At 45.1% G+C, this 14960-nt stretch overlaps 1 protein-coding gene across 4 annotated transcripts in view; it reads right to left on the bottom strand.

The window, feature by feature from the left end:
* ALMS1 (ALMS1 centrosome and basal body associated protein) overlaps nt 1-14643 on the bottom strand; it is a 92633-nt gene extending 77990 nt beyond the window's left edge. For 3 of the 4 annotated variants that reach the window (XM_080396385.1, XM_080396388.1, XM_080396387.1), the window contains exon 1: nt 852-14642. In XM_080396385.1, the coding sequence (XP_080252511.1) occupies nt 852-1037 (186 nt within the window). In that variant the 5' untranslated portion in view covers nt 1038-14642. Of the gene's footprint in view, nt 1-851 lie in introns of all 4 variants that reach the window. The other variant, XM_080396386.1, reaches the window with a different exon arrangement.
* Nucleotides 14644-14960: the final 317 nt, after the last annotated feature.

Below are 14960 nucleotides of genomic sequence, written 5' to 3'. Positions count from 1 at the left end.
CAAACATGACTCCAAACAGTTCACAAGAGTCAGAACTTGTGCAGGTGCTACAAGCCCTTTACACTTCTAGAAACTACCATGAAGACAGCAGGACAGTTAAGACCAGGCACCAGAACAGTGCAACAACACGGGAAGAAAGCTTTCCAATGCTGTCACAAGGGGCAAGTTCAGCAAGACGGCAATTATTAGGGTGAGAACATGGGGGTGAGAACATAGGGGTGGCAGGATGCGATGGGACACCAGTGATCTCCAGAGAACTCCTGTTCCCCATCTCCAGCTTTGATATAAACACAGCGAAGTGTACAGAGCCGTGCATGAGCCCTTCTAGGGCAGGAATAGCTCCATAAGGCAACGCCAGCCCCCCTGGTTCTGACTTCCCAGGAGGGTTAATGACTGAGCCAGCCGCATCCACCCCTCTCTAGGGCAGAATAAGGCACAAAAGAAACAGGACAATTACACACACACCCTCCTCCCAGAAGGGGAAGAAAAACCAAGCCAGTTACAGGCACCCTTCTCCCAGGAGAGACTGCAGGGGGTGGAGAGGGATCAGACAGGTCACAGACCCCCTTCTCTCCGGGGCAGGAGATGGGGGAAGGCCAGGTCAGTTGCATCCCTCTTTTTCTGGACCAGAAAAAACAGCCAGTGACAGTCCCTTCCGCGACAGAATGTGAGATCAAGCCAGTTTTCCCCGCCCGGGGTGGAAGGAGAAACCCGAGTGCACCAGCCTGTCACACCCCCCTTCCCCAAGGCCCGCAGACGGGGTGAGGGGCTGCTTAGAGCCGCTACCGCCTCCCTGCCACATTATCCTCAAAGCCGCCTGCCCAAACCCCTCCGCCAGACCCTGTACTCACAGGAACCCTCTCCTCATCTTCCTCCTCCTCATCATCTTCCTCCTCCGCCTGCTCTCCCGGCTCCATAACACCAACCGTGCAGCCGCCTTCTCCGCGCAGCGGGGACGCGGGCCGGCGCCAGCCCGCCCCGCCCTGCCGCGCATGCGCCGCCGCCCCGGCGCCAGGGCTCCCTCCCGCCCCGTGCATGCGCGCGCGGCGAGCGGCCGTTGGAGGGCGGGGCGGCCGTTGGAGGGCGGGGCGGGGCGGGCACCCCCCAGCGACAGCTGAGGGAGCGCGAGATGGAGTTTTGGCGGGCAGGGTGTTCGGGTGGTAATGCTTCCGCCGCGTCTCCTCACACAGACCGGTCTCTAGCCCCGGCCGGTCGGGCCGCCCGCTGGCTCGGAGTGGTCTGTCCGTAAGCGCACACTCGGGAAATTTCTGTTAAATGAAAGGCTTTCCGAGTGAGTGTGACTGTTAGCAACAATCAGGAGTAAACCTCTTAACACCGACGTAGCATTAAGAGGCTGGCGTTCTCTTTTTTTACAGTGCTGGATGCACGGGGGATCACTGCCCAACGTGCACACAAAGTTACGTATTAGGTGTCTATTATATATGTATGAAGGTACACATTATATACAGTAGAACACTCGCACATTCATAGTGTATTACATACTCATTTTCATTCACACACAGGATTGGTTATAAGTTTCTCACCGCTAATGCAAACTAGTACACACCCTCAGGCAGCACTACTGAAGTTTTTTAACCAGCTCTGTGTGCTCTCCAGGTGGGGTTTGCCCTCTTTTAGGGGGGCTGTTTGTGTCAGAGGTCACAATCTCCCACTGCCATAATTACCTTTGTCCTTCTTTCAACTAATTTTCTCTGGATTGCAACACTTAGCTTGTCCTTTGCAGCCAGAGCTTCCTCACTTGGAGGCCTCTTTCTGCGTAACTCACATAACTGTTCTTTCCGCCATCCGTTCTTTGTTTCCCACCCTTCCCAAGGCTGACTCCCTTGATTAGAAATCCCTTCATTTGCCACTTTCAACTCCAGAGAGTCAGATTGGCCTAAACTTTGTGCACAGATTTGTTTAACATATAGTTAAACACTAAATCAGAGTTTGGTAATTTGGGAGTTTAGACATTTAACCCCTTTGAGACTTCTAAAGCAAGATTTCTTTGGGAGTCTCACCTAAATTGCATAGTTCTGATAATATTTTCGACTTTCAGGTATGCACAATTGGGTACAACGTGACATGATTAAAGGCAGACATTGGATCATGAATTTGTGTAACGTATAGTTAAACACTAAATCAGACTTTGGTAATTTAGGAGTTTAGACAACATGGTGGCTGCACGCTTTTCCTGTGGCGGGGAACTGTTTCCTCTGCTCCTCTGTGCCAGGCCACTTGTAGAGCAGCAATACCTGGATCGTTGCAAGCTTTGGGTCTTGCTGATGAGCTTACATTAAAATCTGGCAGCAGACATTTTGAGGTAGTGTTGGTGTTACCAAGGAATGGATTTGATTTTCCTTGGTGGGAAGTCCATTCAGCTTACTCAAAACTTTCCACCAGGAGAGGGAGTCTGTTTGTGGTGGTCTGTCAGCAACCATTTGCATTGGCAAAAGGACAAGCCTTGAGTTTGGGGGAGATACACTGCGCTGTTTAAAAAGCATGTAGGTGCGGTGCTTAGGAACATGGTTCAGTGGTGGCCTTGGCAGTGCTGGGTTAACTGTTGGACTTGATGATCTCAAAGGTCTTTGCCAACCTCAACAATTCTGTGATTCTGGGCAGGCAAAGAAGTCAAGATGAACCTCTGCAAGGACCCCGGCAGCCCTGGGCATCAGTGGGCTCTCTGCAGTTGTTCATTGTTTCCCTTTGGGTGCCATGAAGGAAGGAGGGGCTCCACTTCTTCCCTGACACAGCCATAATGCTCTCCCTGAGGCATCCACTACAAGTGCTAACACTTTATGTTTCAGCTGGTTGTCAGCAAGGGCAAGGAGGGAGTTTGCCCCAAAAATCATGATCATCCAGCTGTGTTTTATTTACTTACCCTCCCTCTAAAGCACGAAGAGCAAGAGGCAGTTGAAGCCGGAGCAGCAGAAGATGCAGATCATTGATCTGGCACGGTACTGACAGTCCTTCCCCAACAGCTCGAGCAGTATGGAGGAGTGAGATGAGTCTCCAGGGTCATTGACTGCAGCTTCACAATCCATGTTTCACAGACAGAACATCATTTAATCTTTTATAAAGTTATTGAGCTCCTTCTCAAAAGCAATTAAGCTTTTCTGGTGTTGGTATAAGTAATACATCCAACTGTCCATATGAATATAGCTCCAGACTGTCCGCCTCTCTGCATATACGACAATAAATAACTGCACTAGTTTTCATTCTCCACTAAGCAGAGGGAAGCTGAAGTAGACTGAAAAATAAAGGCTCCTCCATAACATTTTCTGTCTCCCGAGTTATTTATTCTCCTCCTAGCAGTTATCTGCCGTGTATCCAGCGTAACATCTCCCAAAAGGCAGTGGATGTTCGTTTTTGTCTGCATTGATTCTGCAGTGAATTGGATGTTATTTTTCAGCGCTAGATAAATCAGAATGCTAAAGTATGTCAAGGCAAACATTCCTTGTAATAATTAAAATGCTGTCAAGAAAATGCAGCTTTATATCCAAACCCATCTCCTATTACAAATGCAATTAAATATTCTGGTCTCAGCCTATCCTAGTCCTTGTTTATGCATCCCCAGAAATCATCACCAGAAATCAATTTACAAGTGAAGCTTAAGAAAATAGCACATATCAGGGTGTGTGCCTGGGGTGACTGGGTGAGGAAGAGAAGAGGCAGCAGTGAAAAAGTAAATACTGCTGAAGAAGCAGAGATTCCATGCTTGCTTTCCCCAGGAAGTATGAGGAATAACCTGCTTGATTTCATTGCCATTTTCCCTTAATTACAGCGGTGCAAGGGAGAGCAGAATTTAGCCCGTACGTTGTAGCGCTAATAACAGTTCCAAATGTCATCAGTGAGAAAGCTTGCCATTTGCTTCCTCTGCTGCAAGTGACTGAAGGGCTCCTCTTGTCATACAATACAGAAATTCTGTCATTCCCTTTATTTTTAGAAGATCAATTCACAGGCAGAGAGGCGAGGAGGAAGGGTTTTCTGAATGTTTATCACTTACACATCATACAGGAAGCTGTTCACATTCTGTATTAATTTTCTAACAATATCCAGAGACTTACTCAGTCTGAGATGTAATACACTAAAATCCTTTCCAATAAAATGTCACTTGAAATGAAAATTGGAGAGGAGTTTTTAAAAAGGCCATCGCTGTGGAAGATTTTCAGAGAGAGCCAGGCCTGACCAGCTCTGCCTGGTTCGGCTTACCCCCAAAAAAGCCCAAAGGCTTTTAAAAGTGAAATATAATGTTTTAAAATACAGCGATTTATTGATGTGCCAATTCTGGAGGACAATATAAAACACAGGTGTCCCTGACAACTGCAAATGTCTTGGAAAAAGGAATATTTAAAAATCAGTGTCAATGGCATGTTGATGGGAAAGCTTTTGACATGGGGATTCTTTCTGTCTAGCGCAAAAGCACCCAGGCGGCAGAGGACTCTGGATGTGACCTCAGTGGAAGTGTTTAATAAAATCAGATATACAGCATTGTGAATATTGCAACCCGTTAATTAAGAGCCTCTGTCTCTTACCACAACTGGTGGTGCCAGGCAGCCTGAGAGGGTAAAATGTGATCCATGAATGGTTGTGATACCCTCCACTATTGCACTTTTTAACCAACACACTGGCACACCAGTGAAATACTAAGCTGTTTTTCAAGTATTTTGCTGAAGATCTGGGTTTTCAGGCTGTCGGATTTGGATGCCCTGAAGTAGTTGGAAACTCATCTCAAGAACACTGGTGGAGCTGGCTCCATGATGTCTTTTCCTAGTTTGTGATTGAAAAAAATGTATATGGTTTAGTGGGAGAGACCCAGGTTTGTAATTGAAAAAAAATGTATATGTTTAGTGGGAGAGACCCAGGTAATCTCCGCATCTAGTCTTGGTTAAAATAAAGTGAGGTAAAAAGCAAGTAAGTGAAGACAAAGTGTGTCAGTGGGCAGGAGGGTGGGCAGCAAGGAGAAAGAAAGTGCTCATACGCGACAAGGCTGATGAGGTAGGTGATTCAATTAGTGAAAGGACAGTGGGGGTGTTCCATTAAAAGAAGAGCTGAAATGTGTATGTATTAGTGCAAGTGAGGGAGTTCAAACTCCAAGTGCAGGACATGAAACCAGGTATTAGGATAACAATGATAATAATGAGTTAGAGCTCAAGACTAGAGCACAGGCAACAAAAAGTCAGCACTGTTCAGGAAAGATGGAAATAAATGTATGAATGGGGATGCTGTGAGACATGCTGTGATTTACTAGGCTGGAGAAATAGGAGCTGGAAGGGGTGGAACAGAACCAGTGTAGGTCAACATGACTTCGAGGAAAGCTGGAAAAGATTTTTCTCCTTGCTGTCTGTGGTAGTGCTAACAATCTGCCATAGTTACTGAAATACTGTTGGAGAAAGCAGGAGGGTTTATTAGCTGATTCTGTTTAAATCAGATTGAGGGATAAACAGAATCTGGGCTTAACTGCTGTTTGCAATTTCAAAAAAGCAAATCAGGATTAAACCAAGAAGATACTTTAATGAGATAAAATGGTCTGAGGAACTTCAGCCCAGCATCGCTCTGCCAAACCTCAGGCACCTAACTGGGGTATTTAAGTTGGAGCAATGGTTGCCTTGCAGTGCCTATAGAGATATAGGGTCACACAGTGGTTTGGTTTGGAAGGGACCATAAAGACCATCAAGTTCCAACCCCCTGCCTTGGGCAGGGGCACCTTTCATTAACCCAGGTTGCTCCAAGCCCCATCCAGCTTGGCTTTGAACACTTCCAGGGTTGGGACATCCACGCTTCTCTGAGAAGCCTGGTCCAGTGCCTCACCATTCTCATTGAAAAAAAAAAAAAAAAAAAAAAAAAAAATCATGCCTGAGGTCCACTCTCTGAGGGTACATGGTTCCTACCAGTGACCCCATAAGGTACCTAGGATAACTAAACACCTAAGATAGGGGCTCTGGTAAGATGCCCAAAATTAGGTTAAATAGACCCATGTTTTGGGGACCTGAACATAGAGAAAGCTTCAGATTTCTTTCTGTCAACAGTGTGTGAATTGTTTAAAATTTTATTCCATATACAGGGGAGGAAACCTGTGTCAAAAGGCTCTGGACCTGGGCAAAAAAACACCTCAAAGAGGGTGCTGGGAATAAACAAGGACCCTAAGAGAGTGAACAAGAGGACTTATTACTAAAGAAAGATTTATCTTAGGGGTCAGAAAGCATAGGATGCAGTCAGGAGCATGAAAGGGTAAGCTGGGCTGAGAAAAGAAACACCAATGCCTGTTGCAGCACTCTCCAAACCATCCGGCTGCAACAAGGTCTTTTACCATCTCATACCATCATACTCTTCATGCCAGTCCCTCTGCTGCTTTCTCCTAGTCTCACCTCATCCAGGGGGGACACGCGCTGCTCTCTCTGCTTCTTCCTCCTCTCTCTTCCCTGGCTGCCCAACATCTTAACAGAACCAGCCACAGCTACACCTTGTCTACATCAGCCAACCCACAGCTGTATATTATCAATGTTAATTAACCCAGCTTCATTCTTCTACAATTTTTTTTTTTTTAACATTTCATACCTTATGTTTTTAACAATCATCACAACCTTTTTACAAATACATTTTTCATACAGTCCTCTAATTTCCCCTTTTTTTCTTTTCCTTTTTAACATTTCATACCTTAGGTATTTAACAATCATCATAATCTTTTTACAAAGAAACATTTCATACAGTCCGGACAACTTGTCCCTGAACTCGTTTTTATTTCTTAAGATTTCATACCTCATGTTTTTACCAACCATCACAAACTTTTTACAAATAAACTTTCCATACAGTTTGGACAACTTGTCCCTGAAGTCATACTCATATTCCTTCTTCACTTTTATCTTGGGGTTTTCATCTTCTGCAGGTTGATCACCTTTCTTCTTATCTGCTGCTTGACATCTAGGATTTTGTTTTCTTCAGAGGAGGGTTCTGATGAACTTATAGTACCTTGTCCTTTCACCTCTTGGGTCACACTGGACAGTAACCTGAGTGAGCTTGCAGCAGCAGCAGATCTAGAATACAGTACTAACATGTCATTCTGTGTCCTGAAAAACTTCTTGACATCCTTGTGGTTGCCCATTTCTTCTTCATCTGGAGACACCCTCAACAAGCACATAAACACTGGCAAGAATACCACCAGCCCGAGCAGAAGCAACAGCGGGAGCCACCTGCAGCACCACGCTGCTCCCATGCCTTCCCCCAGCACAGCCATCACCACTGTCTGGCCAAACCCACTCTGGATCCACCGACGCTGTGGGCTGTTGCCATGTCTGGCCATGTACTCTGCTGCTATTGCACATTACCCTCAGTCTCTAAACTCCACGGCAGTTGGGCTTCCTTCTCTTTGATCCCAACAGCTCACCTTTACCGGTGTCTGATCAAGATCCCCAGGCTCTTCCCACCTATCTCAACATGATCTGGATCACAGGCTATCCCTGCCTGTCTCTGCTACATTGGGCACCACCGTCACTGTTCAAAACTTCAAACATCCCCTGGCACAGCCATCACCGCTGTTGCCGTTCATTACACCCAGTCTCATAATCTGAAGGGCCTCACATGGGGCACCAATTATCATAGCACTCTCCAAACCATCTGGCTGCAACAAAGTCTTTTACCATCTCATACCAGGATACTCTTCATGCCAGTCCCTCTGCTGCTTTCTCCTAGTCTCTCCTCATCTGGGGGGAGGGGATGGGCTCACTTGCTCCCTCTCTCTTCTTTCTGCTTCTTCCTCCTCTCTCTTCCTCGGCTGCTCTCTCTTCCTTGGCTGCCCAACCCATTAACAGAACCAGCCACAGCTGCACCTTGTCTACATCAGCCAGCCCACTGCCCCGAAGCCAGCCCACAGCTGTATATTATCAATGATAATTAACCCAGATTCATTCCTCTACAAATGCCTTCCTCCCAAAGAGTGGGTAATGCTGAGCCCTCAATTTCAAGCAAAAAGAGAACACTTTAGCCAGCCTTTCTTCAATGACCCAAAGTAGGCTGATCTTCCTCCTGTAAAAGGTGCTGTTTATTGACATTCCCAACCAACAAGCAGACAGTGTAGCTCCTGCAAGTGTCACTGTCACAGATTCAGGATTGGTGTCTTGACTCACATCTTATGCAATCTTTCTCCTCACCAGGAAGCGAGAAAGAACCTATTAAATCTGCCCACACAGCGTCTCTAATGCCTGAGCTGAAAATGATAGGAAATTATGAGAGATGTATGGAGCCCTTCTCCAGGTTTCAGGCAAATCAGGGGAAAGTTCCTTCGGAAAAATGTACAACTAATTATGGATTTTCCAGCTGTGATAATGTTTGGAGGTCTAAGTTTTTCTTTAATTAAATCAGAGGTTTACGACTGAACACTTATATTTCTGGTAGGAGTCTGTAGGGAGTAGCCTTTGAATTGGTAAATCAGCTGCCTGAATAAACTGCTTGTCAAGCTAAAATGTTATGTTCTTTGAGGTATGTGCTAAGTTTAAACAAGAAAATAAATAAGTGAATTTAGTGGGGATGAAAAATGGCAAACTGGCAGTGCTGGAAGCTGGAGTCTTTCTTTTACCCACAGGTTCAGAATACCTCCTGCAGTGCACTTTCTGTCTGTGCCCTCCCATCATCATGTCTCTGCTCTGACAGTGGAATGGTTTGCACTCCATTACCCATTCAGACCTTGCTTTCTGTGGTGCGCCAGGCTGCCAGAAATACATTCATCTCTGCTAGTTGTACTGGTGACTTTTAGGAACTTCAGACCTGGTTGTGCCAGGGCTACCTCATTCTTCATGCTAATCTCCCTGATAAAATCTGCAGTAGCATCAGGGCTGAGGCTGTGCCCGTGGAAGCCAAGCCATCTGTTTTATGCTTGAAATGTTGAGAAGTCTATTTCAGTTTTCAATCTGTCTTCTTCAAGAGCAGGCTTCTGAGTCCATCCACCACAACAGTGCCCTCATGCCTTGGCATTCAGGGTATCTGAATTATAGACCAAGGGTGAAGCTCAGCAGACAGATGACTTAAACCTGAGTTTAAGTGTCTACACAGGGTTTTCTGCATGTGGACTGTGTGTTTAAACCCCTCTGTAACTGGTGGCAGCACAGTATGGGATCCAGTTGCCTAAAAACAGCACCTAGTTCAGTCCAAGGTATTTCCACATCTGCCTGGAGCTGGTAGGTGGGGGGAAGCCCCTCATCCTTCTGCAATAGCAGCGTTCAGTGATTCCTGAGGCATTCAGCTGTCAAAATCATAGAATCACAGCATGGTTCAGGTTGGAAGGGACCTTCAAGACCATCTAGTTCCAACCCCCCTGCCATGGGCAGGGACACCTTCCACTAGACCAGGTTGCTTCAAGCCCCATCCAGCCTGGCCTTGGACACTGCCAGGGATGGGGCATCCACAGCTGCTCTGGGCAGCCTGTGCCAGCTCCTCACCACCCTCACAGGGAAGAATTTCTTCCTAATATGTGGTATCTACTCTAGGGTCAGTTGAATCACTCCTACACTTCACTGGGCTCAACTCTTGTTACCTACCCACAGACTTCTAGTGCCACCTGAGGTGTAGCAGAGTGCCAAGACATCCATGCAGAGATGGCAAATCTGATACCAGACCTATGGGAGAACTACGCCCTTATGGAAATGGAGATGTGATACCACTGGGCATCTCAAGTAGCAGTTGATGCCTATGTTTGGGCAACAGAATTGATCCTTAGATTTTAATTGACTGTAAAGGGAGCTTAGGCACCTCATTCAGATGCAGGTGTTCACATGTTCACATGCTCCTGTTTCAGGAGTACAGTCTTGTACAACTCTTAGCCAACTTTCACACTCTCGAGAATTGCCACACACTCAATACTGTCAAGACATGTTTTCTCTAGTGGCAATTTCTGAAGCAACCTGCTCCCTTTCAGCATTGACTGTAAACCCACAGTCAGTTTTTCCATGATGTCCAGGTGACCATGAATTGTCTTCCATGCTCAACTACCTCACCTCTCTTGTCTCCACTCCTCATTTTCTTCTATGTTTGACTCTTCTGCCTTCTTTCCCGTTGCAAAGTTGCCCATCCCTGATACCAGTTCTCTGCTCCCATGTTCAGACTTCAGAGTGTTTGGGGTGGATAGGCAATGTGGCACTTACCTGAAATTATATTCCTACAGTAGATAGTTCTAATCTGAACTCGGGTGTGTAAGCTCCCTTTGTAATCTGTGAGAAAAATTCATACTCTTTTAGGGCATGAGTCAGCTGATCTGTTTTAGATCTCTATTTTAGGATGAGATGAAGCATGCCCTCAAAGTTTCTGTTCTTCTGCATTTACTTTAAAGGGAACCCAGGGTGAGTTGCTCAAATGGAGATACCTGTGCTATGAAAGTCTATCTTTGGTTTGATGAATCGCAACAATGAACAGCAAGGGTGACTTCATCTGTTATATATTCATTCTTTTGAGTGGATTAACTCAATCTTGAGCTCCGCTACCTGACTAATATGCTGTTAGACTCTTGCGCTGTTCGGTCCTTGAGATTCCCTTTTTTCTTTGCTCTGCTTCTCTCCAAGGACAGGCCTAATACTCCCAAGAATGTGTGGACAACATACGTTGTGACCCTTCCCTACCTCTGTACTTCCCTGCCCTCCATCTGCTTTTCATTCTTCTCCATGGTCACCTATGTAGGAGTTTTTTGATCATCCTCACACTTGCCTCAAATATCTCATGTTACCTTCTTTACACACACTTTTATCCCGTCCCCTACTCTGTCCTTACACCTTCATTCTTGACTGCTAATTTCTCCTCACAGTACAAGCATGCTTTAGGTTCTATCATCTCCAAAAACCTCCACTCTGAAATCCATTTGCCACCTCCATTCCTGCCCCACCTTGCCTTCTCTCTCCACCTCTTAAGTTCATTGAACACACTGAACAATTGCTGCCAAGATTCATAAAATAGTTCAGGGCTGAAAGAAACTTAGCAAATCCATCTAGATCAGGCTGCTCAGGACTTTGTCCAGTGAAATTCTGAATATCTCCAAGGATGGACATACCAAACCTGTCTTGGATTCTTCCAGTGTCCATCCCTTTCAACACCTAAGAAATGTTCATTCTGGAGTCCCTCATGATTTCTTTAAAGTTTTATCTCAAAAACAGTACTTCATCCTCCCCTTCCCTGACCTGTCAATCAATTGCAAAAGTTACACTGATCTTTTTGAAGTCTGGTCCTTCTCTGGCATCTTCCTATTTCTCCAGTGGCTCCTTCAGCATGGACTTTGGAGAATATTTTTCTTCTCTCTCCCAGGCTTTCTGTGCAAGTCTCATGGGGCTCTATATGCTGTCTGCTGTATGGTCTCCTTGTTACATCTCCTCTGGAGAATCTCATAGAGACAAACCCAGGTACTGCCTCTGTGATAGTGATTTGCAGATCCAACCCTTTACTCCTCCTGCCCTCCTCAGTCTGGGGCAGAATACCAACCTGTGTTTGGTATACTCATAATATGGATGTCACTTAAAGCTCTGGATGGCTTCTGCCAGCCCTCCTCTACTTTTCTTAGCAGGCTGTCACTCAGACCGTTCATTTGGGCCCCACCTTTGACTTGGGTCTTTCTCTTTGTCCCTTTACTCAAGCTGTCTAAATGTCTCTGACTCTATCCACTTGAAGGCTCAGAGATGCAGTCACCCACACTTAGCCATCTCCCATCCTGAATGCTGCGATGTCCCCTTCTCTGGACTTCACAGCCTAATCCCACCTGTACTTACCCAAGGAGCAGCTGCAAAACCTAATATTTTGTGTCTGATGCCCTGCATCTTCTGGCTCCCTTCTCTCTGTTACCTCCAATTTGAAGGCTTGCTTTTCATTTTCAAGGCCTTTTTTACCTACTCATGGTTCATCCCTCACCTTTCACCATCATCAGGAAGCCAGCTCTCTCTGCCAGCGGTGCCAGCCTTCATTATCTCTGTGCTAGCCTGCAGGCAAGCACGTTCATGCTCTTTCCCATGCCACTCCCCGTATTTTGCTGCGATCCTGTAAAAAGCTGCCTAACAGACTACTGGGGGGATGAGCTGACTTCCCGTCATGCTGGCTGACATTGTATCATTGTTTTCTTGCTTTCCTCCATCTGTCTGTTTCCATCTGTTATACCTTGCCTTATCCTTAGACCATAGCCTTTGCGAGACAGAGACTGTCCTTTTTATTTCCATGTCTGTACAGTGTGTGGTACAGCCTGGCCCTTGTCTGGGAGTAGAACTAAAAGACACTTTTATGCTAAATGTTCAATAAAATAATAGCTTATTTTATTGAACCCACAGCAATGGGTGCCTGGCCTTTGAATTTCATGAGAAAGAAGAGATGCCCTGAATTTGCACACTACTTGATCTCCCCAAATCCTCTTCAGGGGTGTCAGGAGATTACCTCAGTTTCAAGCATCTGATCATCCTTAAATTCCTTACATTGTAGTTATAAACCTCCAAAGTAAGACTTATAATGTGCAACTATAGTTCATTTTCAGACTTGTCTAAGAAAAGGCTGTAACCAGACTGAGCAATTTTAATTTAAGCAAATTAAGGATTTAAATTTAGCACAGTAACTAAAATCCTACAAATCATAAACCATCACCCCATGTTAACTGCATGATCATCTTCTTCTCATAGTTTGATATTATAGAGCATTCTTATTTCTTGGTTTCTGACCAGTCGAAAATCATGGTTACAGTATTAGTCATGCAAAGAACGTCTGGAACTTACAACGCTTAACATTTTGTTTCTTTCTTACTTCATGGAAGGGTTTTTTTTTTATTACTTTACTATTAAAGTACAGTACTATTTTTGGATAGAAACCTTTAAAATTAACTGAGGTTTTATAATTTGTAAAAATAAGAGACCTACATGAGAAACTGTCTATTTAAATGTTCATTCTTCAGTTTAATATTGAGTACCAGAAGCAGTAAAAGATGTTGCTTTTAATCATATTAATTAACTTGCTTATTTTAGGAATACATGCTGCCAAGCAGGTTATCTATTTTAGAATGTAATAGCATCATAAATTAAATGTAGCAATTAAATGAAAACATGTAACAAATAACAGATATATGAAGGTTTTCACAGGTGGGATGGTTGGGCAGGAACAGAAAAGTAAGAAAGCAACAGAGTCCCAAATATGTATTTTATATGATCCAGTTGTCTCAGTTGGTCATTCCCAGTACAGTCAAGAAGGAAGCAGGATTTTCTTCAACAGAAATTAGGATTACATTATCAGTAGTTGTTTTCTGCGTGGGCCCTTTTTGGGTTTTTTAGTCTTGAGATATATCCCAGAAACTTTTCAGATTCTAGATACAGATCCACTCCATTGAAATCTGATAATAAAAAGAAATACCTCTGTCTTGGACTGTAAAAACCCCAGCCAAAAGTGAAGTGCTAGGCACTGTCCAAGTGGAGGAAGGAGATCTTTGCTATGCAGTTACCCACCAAGACTGAAACAAGAATTACCAAAACTGCCCTGTGGTGGAGACAGTCATCTCTTTGGGGGCTTTGGGTGTTGAAAAGTCATGGGAGCCTTTGCCTCACCACCAACCTACTGGAAGTAGCTTCCTTTGCAGTTCCTATCCCGAGAGCAGTTGTGAGCTCTTCTCAATCACCCTCACAAATTCTGCCCCCAGCTCCTCTTTGTGACAGCTCACCCATGCATTGAAGACAACAGGTTCTCATGGAAGACAGAGCAGAGCACAAAAAAGCCTCATCTGTGCAGATTCCTGTTGTACCTAGGCCTACCTTGAAGGTACGCACTGATCAGTAGCTCTCTGGAAGAAGAGTTTATGTGATAGCGTGTTCACTTCCCAACATCTTGAGATGACTTCGCCGTCACAGCAATTTGCCAGTTCTGATGAAGAACAATTACGGCTGGGGAATTGTAAATGTTTCCCATTGGCAGGTTTCCTTCTCGCAGCCCACAGCTCTCCGTGAGGGTGGCAGCCACTTGCTTTGCCTAAGCTGAGAGCCAGCCTTGGTGAGGGAAATGATATTCAGGTCTCAGCTATCATCAGCTCTAAATCGTTTGTGCCCTTTTCAACCCACAGATGGATTCTGGTTAGTTTCACAACACGGTCCCTTCACTGCCTGGGAAGAGCTGGCTTACTCATTTGTGCCATTGAGAGCCATCCGGTGATGCAACATTCAATACGCTATCATTCAATACGCTATCCGTTTAGACTGTGTTAGGACTGCCAGCCTAGCTGAAGGGTGATAAAAGAAAGATGAGATGAAACAAAATGAAAGATGATTGATAAAAATATAATTCCACTGATAATTCCATCTGTCAGTCTAATAACTCACTCATAATGTTTTTTTAATAATAATAACTCATGCTTACATAACAGCTCCTATATGTGGCTTTTTAAGCAGTTTGTAAGTATTAATTAAAGCCCAAAACAGCCGTGTGAGGCAGGTGGGAATTTGCATCAAATATCACTATCATCACTCCCTCATTCCACAGGCAGAGAAGTTGGCAGAGCTGGCTACAGGCTTTGCAGCGCTGCAGGCAAAATTCAGTTTGCTCTGAACAAACTAGTTCCCCTCTGTGGTATGCAGAGACACAGGCATGGAGCAAGGTCAGATGAGCAGGCAAGAGGGTTTGGGCCACCGCTTGCCAACACTGCTTCATTCGGACTTCAGATCCGGCAGTCCCTGCTTGAACGTGGTCGCTGCTGTAGTATTCAGAACTGTCTTCTTCTTACTCGAAGCTCAGCTTCTGCTTGAGGTAACCACCTACTTGTCTGTGTCTAAAGACAATGCTGGCAACTGGGAAGAAGTGCTGGGTAATAAATCTGTAATCAACTCAGAAAAAGAGTGGGGTCTTTTAATACACATCCCTGAGTTACAGGTAACCTTCCTTCCCATTGCTGTCCTCCGGGGTGCACAAGAAAAATGCGGCTGGCCCTGAGGTGTGTGCTTAGACAATCAGTTCTCTGTAACTGTCATGCATTTGAA

The sequence above is a fragment of the Falco punctatus genome (assembly GCF_963210335.1).
Source record: "Falco punctatus genome assembly, chromosome: 1".
NCBI classification, from domain to species: Eukaryota; Metazoa; Chordata; class Aves; order Falconiformes; family Falconidae; genus Falco; species Falco punctatus.
The sequence above is the reverse complement of the archived record's forward strand: the minus strand, read 5'-3'. Positions and strand labels throughout refer to the sequence as shown.